The 10109-nt window shown below is 40.9% G+C and overlaps 2 protein-coding genes across 8 annotated transcripts in view; both read right to left on the bottom strand.

Moving 5' to 3' along the window:
• Positions 1-544: 544 nt before the first annotated feature.
• ARMH2 (armadillo-like helical domain containing 2) lies at positions 545-4794 on the bottom strand. Its single transcript, XM_027525181.1, has 2 exons — positions 3976-4794; positions 545-1794 (listed from the first exon to the last, which is right to left on the bottom strand). The coding sequence occupies exons 1-2, from the start codon at positions 4235-4237 to the stop codon at positions 1367-1369; spliced, it is 690 nt and encodes a 229-aa protein (XP_027380982.1). The 5' UTR covers positions 4238-4794; the 3' UTR covers positions 545-1366.
• Positions 4795-8115: 3321 nt separating this feature from the next.
• The window catches only part of RIPOR2 (RHO family interacting cell polarization regulator 2), a 211583-nt gene continuing 209589 nt past the window's right edge, over positions 8116-10109 (bottom strand). For all 7 annotated transcript variants that reach the window (XM_027524193.1, XM_027524194.1, XM_027524189.1 and 4 more), the window contains one exon: positions 8116-10063. In XM_027524193.1, coding sequence (XP_027379994.1) covers positions 9963-10063 — 101 coding nt within the window. In that variant the 3' untranslated portion in view covers positions 8116-9962. The remainder of the gene's footprint in view (positions 10064-10109) is intronic.

Here is a 10109-nt window from a genome sequence, read left to right as displayed (position 1 = left end):
TGAGAAACTGAGTTACACAATTCACAAAGTCCACAAAGGATGAAAAGGTTCAGTGACTCAGCAGCAGAACACAGCTTTTCCTGTTTCAAGTTTTGAGACAGTTTCCCCAGGGAACCTCATGAATCCACATGATGTGAATAGCATTCCTAACAACATTCCTGTAATAAAGATCATGGACCTACACTTTGTCCAGGCCCCTCAGTGAAAGGTGGAAGCATGACACTGAGTTTAGTCAAGGCATGTCTGAAAGACGAAAGTATTCAGTTCAGTCTCTTGATGGCTCCAATTTAAGCTAGAGGCAAATATTAGGGTGGTTAGAGACACAAACGGAGAAGGCAATGGTAACGCACTCCAGTACTCTTGCCTGGAATGCCATGGACGGAGGAGCCTGGTAGGCTGAAGTCCATGGGGTCGCTAGGAGTCAGACGCGACGAGTGACTTCACTTTCACTTTTCACTTTCATGCATTGGAGAAGGAAATGGCAACCCACTCCAGTGTTCTTGCCTGGAGAATCCCAGGGACGGGAACCTCGTGGGCTGCCGTCTATGGGGTCGCACAGAGTTGGACACGACTGAAGCGACTTAGCAGCAGCAGCAGAGACGCAAAAAGCTACAAATCCTTTAAGCGCTTTTTCATAAATATTTTTTGTAACAAAGCCTTTGATGAGGCTGGACAGTACGGAACTGCAAGTTTTCTTTTACATATTTTCTAACAAAATACAGATGGTGAAAATCCAAGAGGCGAGCTTTAGGCTGTACTTTGGGTGTCTGTACACATAATACTCCATCTCTTTCCAGAGCTGGATCAATGGAGGTGAGCACTGCTCCCATGAAGTGTGAGTTCCCCTGAACTGGTCAGCCTGATGTGCAGTAAGATCATGTCTGAAAGCCAAACATGGCCTCAGCCAAGGATGTGGCACCTTAAAGGCTGGCACTGAAACAACGCAAGGATGCGTGCGAGTAGGGCGACAGCATCCACTACAGATCAACAGCATCCATCTACATCCACTGGAGCATCTGTTGTGGCTGTGAGTTGGGTTTGGGTTTGGCATTTCTGGGTGCCTTAGCTAAATGTCATTAATAACCACACCCACCAAACACACCACTGCTTCTAACAGTTACATAGGTAATGTATCTTCCAGTGTATTCTCATTTTATAAACTTAATTTTTATGAGGTTATTTCAACAGGGGCACTTTTCATAAGTTTGGTTAATCACAGTAATGTTGAAAATGAATATACAGTTTTTCAACCACCTAAAAGAAAACGCTGAAGAATAACGTTACCAGCTCTTGTTATTTATTTCAGTTTTCCAGGGTAATACAGTGGGGTGCAGGCAGTGGCATCAGGTAGGTGGATTTAGAGAAATTAATGCCTGTGAAAACCAATGAGGAAATATAGCACCTCTGCAAAATTCTCGGGCCATCCAGACCAATTCTCACTGGCCAGTATTTGCAAGTGATATTTCAGAGAACTGCAGTGTTTAAGCTCCTGCATACAAGGCAAGTTATTGCATGTCATGACAGAGAGAACATAGCAAGCCCAGAATTTAACCAGGAGGCTGCTGTTTGTTTCACTTGTCATAGTAGACTCAGATGTGTCATTAAAAAGATCAATGAGAATAGGAATAAACTGCAAATGTTTGGCTCTTCTCTGGTTGACAGGGTTTAAGTAACACCAAGATGCGACACTTTGGAGCAGCAGGATCTTTATTTTTGGTACCATCTCGTAATTTTGCAACAAGTGAGCTACTTCTTTCATGTACTCAGCTGCAAAATTTCCAGCAGTGGGTCCTCCTGTAAAACAAAGCATTTGCATTTCCAGAAGTATTTGATATGTCTAGTAGCTAGTAACATGAGTGCTCCTGTGTTACACTCAGTTCTCCTCTCCCCCACCACCCCAAACTCCACGTGCTGCTCTGAAGTTGAGAACGTGTACGTTGATCAGCGTGGGGTTACATGAAGAGCACTGGGAGGTCCCTGCCTGCTCAGAGCTCTTCCCTGGTCCCTTCATTGGCACCTGTCAGTATTGCAAGATGAATAAAGCCTGGCTGTGTTCACCTTGCAGATCTCCCTCACGGTTTCATTCCCAAGTCTCGGTCTTCAGTGCTTGAAGAAGTACCAGAACATTAGCGCAAACAAAGGAAAAACCAACAGGCTGAGCTGCAAGGTCAGGGTCTAAGTGGCAAGAGAGGTTTTCCCCAAGCTGTCCATCATTGTTCTGTTCTCCTTAACGTGTTTCTCAGCCCGGCTCTTGCAGATCTGGGGCCAACCTGGTCCTTGACTCCACTCCCATCCTATACCTGAACCCCAGATCTTCCTAGTTCAAATCTTGAACTCTGAGAAGGTCATAGATAAGAAGGCCCTGATGAAGACAGTTTAGATGGTGAGGAGCAGCTGGCACAGTGGTCTGGATTCTAGCCACTGGAGTTTTGACCTGGCTTGGATTTCTCTTATTTGTACTACCACAGTTTCATGGTTTTAAGAATATTCTCTGATGTAAAGTGTTAGTGAAAAGCTGGCATGAGCCCTTTTTGTGGTTCCCCACATGTAATTAAAGGATGCTGATCCCTTTATAATTAGCTAACTCTTAACCCCCAATTCTGACCACAGCTCTGTAGTGAACTGAGCCTGCCTCATTAGTGGTTACGATTTATCCTCCTGCACATGGGTAGTCTCCTGAGTTTCTGTCTTCTCTCTGGTCCTGTGCTAATGGTTCTTAATCATTCTAGCACCTTAGGACCCATTGATCTTTGTAAACAGTAAATGTTTTCTCTCATGGACACCATTCTGTGGAAGTAGTCTATCAAACGGCATCAAAATAATTCATTTTCCCATTTAAAAAATAATCTACCAATGACACTAACAGCTATCAACAACAGCTTCTAATTAGGAGATGTGTTATTGAGGGCTGTCTATAAATTTTTTTTACACATCCTGACATTTATTAGAAAAAAAAAGTGAAGAGAGTTTGGATTTGACAGAACAGTGTGTCTTTAAATGGTTTGTGTTAGTTGCTCAGTTGTGTCCGACTCTTTGCTACCCCATGGACTGTAGCACACTAGGCTCCTCTGTCCATGGGATTCTTCAGGCAAGAAAATGAGTGGGTTGCCATTCCCTTCTCTAGATCTTCCCAACCCAGGGATAGAACCCAGGTCTCCTGCATTGCAAGCAGATTCTTTACCATCTGAGCCACAAGGGCCCTTAAATATAATTTCAACCCTTACCGCTTAATTTTCTAGCCAAGTGTACATTAATAGCTGTTTTTCACTAATGCACCTATTGACTTTCCTGGTATTAATAAGTGTTTTAAGAGCCCAAAGTTCTGATTTTTCTAAACTATTGCCTGTGTAATGCATTTTTTGCAAGATAAAATATAAAATATTAAGTAGTTTTTCCCTGTAAAAGGATTGACAAATCAATTCAGAATAGTCTTTGATTTTTTTTATGATATTAAAAAAATTTATAGGCAATTTCAGTGTATATGTGTGTATATAATTTTAATGAATAAAAATTAGAAAGTACCTAATTAGTCATATCTGATGGACACATTCTTTTAAAACATGAGAGCCTTGTGTGTTAGTTGCTCAGTCGTGTCCGACTCTTTGTGACACCATGGACTGTTCAGCCTGCCAGGCTCTTCTGTCCATGGGATTTTCCAGGCAAGGATACTGGAGTGAGTTGCTATTTCTTTCTCCAGGGGATCTTCCCAACCCAGGGATCAAACCTGAGTCTCCTGCATTGCAGACAGATGCTTTACCATCTGAGCTACTAGGGAAGCTAGTAGCTCAGATGGGAGATCCTTGAGGAGAAAGTAATTAGTAATCATCTGGTGGTACAAAGATGAAAGGCTAATAATTTAGGCAAAGGAAATGTTATCGGACCCTTAAGATGAGTGCTAGGAGCCTCACTGACAGTGCTAGTACAGGCAGAAAGGCTGTGGAACACCTCCATCAGTACCGCTGGTTCAATCAGTACCTGTAAAGGCCAGCAGTCCGATTCTATAGGCAGCTTGAGCTCTCTGTTCAAGGGCTAGAGAATTATCCGTCAAAATATTGCCAAGCGTCAGAATTTTTTCTTTATGAAAAATACTCTCAGCTGGAGGGATGTATTCTTCCTCGTTGTTACTGCAGAAGCCCTTAACGACACTCCAGCATTTCTGGAGGCGGTGATATAGCCCCGCGAAGCACTGAAGAACCTGAGGCCAAAACTGCACAAAATAAGCCTGCGTCTTTGCCATTGTGTGAAAAGGCCAAGGGCGCCCCAGTCACGTCCCTGGCAGGAACAGAAGTGAACAGTCAAGAACTCTGGAACTCATCACTTAGCAACACCGTGGAATTAAATACACAAATCCAGGGCGGGGGGTTGGGGGCAGGTGGGGGCAGACATGTATGCTGAACTTCTTTCTTCAGCCTGGCGTTGAGGCCTTCTGCACTTTGCGCTAAACCAAGCTTACATTCGCTTCTCTGGTGCACAGAATCTCACCTCAAACCAAACTGGTTCCCCCTAACACACACTCAGTGAGGTCCTGTCTTTGTGCCCTGTGTAGGCGATGTCTATTAGGAACTTGCTCATTCTGCTTTGACTGTTCCAACGTGTCAAACTTTCCACTCATCTTTCATAGTATTATGCCAATTTTGCTTACTTGCTACATAGAGTTTTTCTCTACATCACAGATTTTCTATGTTGATCCTATTTTGCTGAGAAAATAGAAGCAGTCAAAAAAGAACTTCCAGGACTTCCCTGGTCGTCCAGTGGTTAAGAATCTGCCTGCCCACGCAGGGGACACAGGTTCCATCCCTGGTCCGGGAAGATTCCACATGCCCTGCGGCAACTACCCCACATGCTACAACTACTGAGCCCAAGACCAGGAGTCGCAAGGACAAGAAGCCTGCGCACCACAACTAGAGAAAGACCGTGCAGCAACAAAACCCAGGGCAGCCCCCCAAAAAGGGGACTTACATCAGTTCTCGCCATCATATCCACCCTCTGACCTGTGTGTGTCCATATCCTCTGGCTTTCCTCCTGTTACGCTCCCTCTGTTTATGCAGATTTCAACCAATCCTCCTCACTCCATTCAAGGAGATTGCTCACAATCCTTCTTTTGCATCTCAATTTTTCCATCTCAACTGGGACCTTTGCATCATCAACAAGCATGCTGTACCTTTTCTCATTTAAAAAAAAATGAAACAACTCTCTTGACTACATACAGCCTCTTCCACTGGTTATTCATTTTTCTGCTCCTCCTTATACAAAAACTCTTCAAAGAGCTGCCATACTTGCCCTTTGAACATTCTTTGAACTCCTCTTAAATGTACTCCAAATTGGATTTCAACCCTATAGCCCCACTGAAGTTGCTCATCAGGGTCACTGGGGACCTTCCCTCTGCTGAATTCAATTCTCAGTCCTCAGCATTTGTCACTCATTGCTCCTCGGAACACTTTTCTCACTTGGTTTCTAAGATGTCATATTCCTTTAACTTTTCCCCACGGGCCATCTTCCTTTTCCTTTGCTGTCTCCCCCTCTTCTTTATGACCTCTGAATATTGGAGTGGCCTGAGGCTCAGTCCTTGTACCTCCTCTTGTTTTTTTATCTATACTTCCTAGATGAAATAAACCAGATGAAATAAACCATTCACATGCTGAAGACTCCCAATTTTTTTTTTAAACTGGATTTCTCACCTGTACTCTAAACACAAGTATTTTCAATCACCAAGATGGTATCTCCATTTCCATGCCTAAGAGAATTCCCCGACTTCACAGACCCTCAAAGCAGAATTCTTGGTCTTTCTCTCCAAACCTGCTGCTTCTCAGTTCCCCTGTCTTGGAAGATGGCATCCCATCTTTCCAGTTTTTCAGACTGAAATTTTTGGATCCACCCTTGGCTTTTGTCTGTTTCATATCTCAGTTCCAACTTACCAACAGATCCTACTGGCTGTACTTTCGAGGTAGAAATTTGGATGCCTGTCCAAATCTGGGACATTCTACAAAATGTACTTGTCTGTATTCTTCAAATATTGTAAGGTTGGGAAGTTTAAAGGGTAGGGGCACAACTGTTCCAGACTAAAAGAACCTAAAGAGGAGGGTCACCATAGGATCCAGCAATCTCCCTTCTAGCCATGTATCTGGAGAAAACTAATTTGAAAAGATATATACACCCCAATATTCATAGCAGCACTATTTGCAATAACCAACACATGAAATCAACCTCAATATTCATCTACAAATGAATGGATAAAGAAGATGAAGTACATATATAATGGAATACTGCTGCTGCTGCTGCTAAGTCGCTCCAGTCGTGTTCGACTCTGTGCGACCCCATAGACGGCAGCCCACCAGGCTCCCCCGTCCCTGGGATTCTCCAGGCAAGAACACTGGAGTGGGTTGCCATTTCCTTCTCCAATGCATGAAAGTGAAAAGTGAAAGTGAAGTTGCTCAGTCGTGTTTGACTCTTCGAGACCCCATGGACTGCAGCCCACCAGGCTCCTCTGTCCATGGGATTTTCCAGGCAAGAGTACTGGAGTGGGGTGCCATTGCCTTCTCTGAATGGAATACTACTCAGCTACAAAAAGAGTGAAATAATGCCATTTGCAACAACATCAATGGACAAAGAGATTATCATACTAAGTAAAGTAAGTCTTACAGAGAAAGACAAATATCATATGATAGCACTTATATGTGGAATCTAAAATATGATACAAATGAACTTATTTACAAAACAGAAGCAGGCTCACAGACATAGAAAACAAACTAACTATGGTTATCAAAGGGAGAGTTAGGAGAGGGATAAGTTAGGAATTTGGGATTAGCAGATAAAAACTATTATAAATAAATGTAATAGATAAACCACACAGTCCTACTATACAGTATTGGGAACTACAATATCTTATAATAAACCATAATGGGAAAGAATTTTAAAAAGAATACTTTTATATCTATATGAGTCACTTTGCTCTGATTCAGAAGCTACACAACAGTGTAAATCAATTAAAAAAGAACCTGAAGAGGCATGACAATTAAACATGGAAGCCATGGTTGGAACCCATGGTTGCAAACATGTATCCATGTATGTGCATGTATGTGCGTGAGCATATGTGTATGTGTGTATATTCTATAAAGGCTACGACTGGGACAACTGAGGAAACACAGAGCCTGCATTATCCAATATGGTAGCCACTAGCCACATATGGCTACAGAGTACCCGAAATGTGACCCATCTGAATTGTGATGTGCTGTAATTGTAAAATATATACTCTATTTCAAAGTATGAGAAAAAGAATGCAAAATATTTTATTAATAACTTTTATATTGATTACAAGTTGAAAGATTTTGGATATATTAGGTTAAGTAAAACATATTATTAGAATCAGCTCCCCCTGTTCTTGTTACTTCATGTGGCTACTAGAAAATCTAAAACATCAAGCACGGTCCCTTTTTAAGGCCTTCGCATTTACCGTTGTATCTGCCTGGAGTGTTCTTCCCAGGGGTATCCACATATCCACATGACTCACCTGTCAGTTCCTCAGATGATCCTCGAAAGTCATTTTCTCTTAGGCCTTCCCTGACCACGCTGATCTTTGCCCTATCCCATTTCCCATCCCCAGCCTTGGCCTTGGGCAATTACATTCCTTTTCTCCGTCTTTTTTTTTTTTTTTGGCCACAATGCAAGGCTTGTGGGATCTTAGTTCTGGGCTCCGGGCAGTGGAGAGGCGGAGTGCTAACCACTGGGCAGCCAGGGAGTTCCCTCCTTTTCTCCGTCTTATTGTCTTCTTTTTCCAGGATATGAGCCCTGTGAGGGCAGGAATTTTTATGTCTCGCAGCAACGAGACCAGCACAGCCAAAAAATAAATACATAAATTTAAAATATACCAATAGCAACTTAGACAAAATGGGGCGGGACAGGAATGTGTTCCAGATGAAAGAATCAGATAAAATGTAGCTCTGTTTTTCCTCCAATTAGCATTACAACAAATCTGAGAAGTAAATATCATTCTCATGTATGGATGAAGGAATTTCAAGACAAGAATAAATTCAAGTTGAGAATCAAGTGTAGTGGGTTGTGTAAATACCAACTCAACAAGAACATGTGAAAAAATACTGCAGACTCTGAACACGAAACTAGTAATTCAAAAATAATTTTTATTTTTAACTTACATGATTGAAAGAATGACGAATGGAAATGCCACAAAACTAAAAGCACCCCTTTTGACCAAAAACAAAATGCAGAAGTGAATACAAAAGGTATAGAATTATTCATGCAATACTCGAAAAAATAAAAAACCAAACAACAAAACAATTCTGTGACATTTGTGATTTGACTATTTAAAAAAATCACTTCAACCATTTGACAGGGACTACAGACTATACATACTAACTGTAGGCTGTACAATGTACCTTTAAAAGGGAAGATATGCATATATATATAATATTTATAAATTTACAAATTTATATATACATTATAACTTCACAGTTGAAAGAACTTACCTACCAGGAAGTCTGATAAACAATTTACACTTTAAACGAAATAAGAATTGTTTTTGAAGGTCTTGCTAAAATGTAAATATTTCAAATAACATCTAAATGATTATACAAGCACATTCAGAGAATAGTAGATATTTCACAGTTTAAATTACACTCACACATATTATTTTGATATCTTGGCATATCCCACCTTATATACTCTTAAGAGGAAGAAAAGTTATTTAATAAGAGCTACTAAACAGACTTGTATTTTATTTAAAGGACTTACTACCCTGATATGAAAGCAATGACAGGAGCTGTTTTAACTATTTGGCCAAGGGTTCTTATCCAGTGATGAATGATTTCTCTAGGGCAGTAACCATTCAGGGCATTCTTCTTCCTTACCTTATAGTACTTTCTATAAAAGCAAAGACCACTGTTATTGATCCTCTGTTTTCACCTCACTGTTGTCATTTAGTCACCAAGTCGTGTCTGACTCTTCGACCCCATGGACTGTAGCCTGCCAGGCTCCTCTGACCATGGGGTTTCCCAGGCAAGAATAGTAGAACGGGTTGCCATTTCCTTCTCCAGGGGATCTTCCCAACCCAGGGATGAACATGCATCTCCTGCCTTGACAGGCACATTCTTGACCATGAGCCTCCAGGGAAGCCCCTTTTACCCCATTAGGATTCCTCCAACTTCTATGTTCTTCTTCTTCAAGGAGCATCATAACTTTCTGAAAACTTCTGGTTTTGATCTGCCTTAGCAGCTAAATACTTCTATTATAAAAAGTATCATTTTAAAAATGGCTCTTATTAAAAAAAAAAAAAGCTTAAGTTTTGAGTATCTTCTTAAAAATGAGTATGGTATAATCTTAATAAGGTAATTTTTAATGATCTACCCATCTTTTTTTTTTTTTAATTCATCTTTTTTTACATACTGGAAACATGCTTTTGGATTTTTCACAATAGAGAAACAAAAGAAATTGTGGCAGCTTGAAAAAATGAAAATAAAAAATCTTATAATGTGTTCTTTTACCAGGTTCTGCAGGCAAACTTGTATTTGAAGAAATCCTTTTATTTTTTTTTGCTTTGCATTTAAGGTAAAATTAGGTACCTAAAGGGGCCACTCAACCCTGAGAACACAACAGAGGAAAAACTGCAAGGCATAGGATATTTATCAAAGTATCGTGTGACTATTTCAAGCTTATAGAAGAACTTCCAAAAAAGTACAAAGATGGCTGTTTTAAAATTCCATACGTACTAGATAAGACAGACTCTTCTACTAAGTTTTGTCAGCTGCAGTCAATGATGTAATCTACTGAAATATACATAGCCCTATTCTATTGGCCAAAGGAAAAGTAGATAAGCACTGTGAAACTGGACTTTGGATTCCTTCTAAAACATTTTAAATTTTCAGACAACCTCAACAGCTTCCAGCTAAGTCACAGCACCATCTTGATTAACAGGGCCATTTATTAAGACAGCTGTTAGAGTCAGCTCGTAATTAAAAGGCCGTGGCAACTTCACTTGCAAGACGACCTCCAACTTTTACACAGTCTCGAGGAAATTTGTCCAACTGTTCATATGCCAGCCGCCCATCTTCTCCTGGATACAGAACACCAAAAATAAATACCAGTTTGAACTTAACATT

The sequence above is a fragment of the Bos indicus x Bos taurus genome, chromosome 23 (assembly GCF_003369695.1).
Source record: "Bos indicus x Bos taurus breed Angus x Brahman F1 hybrid chromosome 23, Bos_hybrid_MaternalHap_v2.0, whole genome shotgun sequence".
NCBI lineage: Eukaryota > Metazoa > Chordata > Mammalia > Artiodactyla > Bovidae > Bos > Bos indicus x Bos taurus.
The sequence above is the reverse complement of the archived record's forward strand: the minus strand, read 5'-3'. Positions and strand labels throughout refer to the sequence as shown.

Bases quoted from the DNA above. Each gene is read 5' to 3' on its own strand.
- ARMH2 (XM_027525181.1), bottom strand. From the start codon at position 4,237: ATGGCAAAGACGCAGGCTTATTTTGTGCAGTTTTGGCCTCAGGTTCTT. The intron at 1,795-3,975 runs GTACTGATTGAA...TTTGTTTTACAG, and splicing joins CGGACTGCTGGCCTTTACAG to GAGGACCCACTGCTGGAAAT.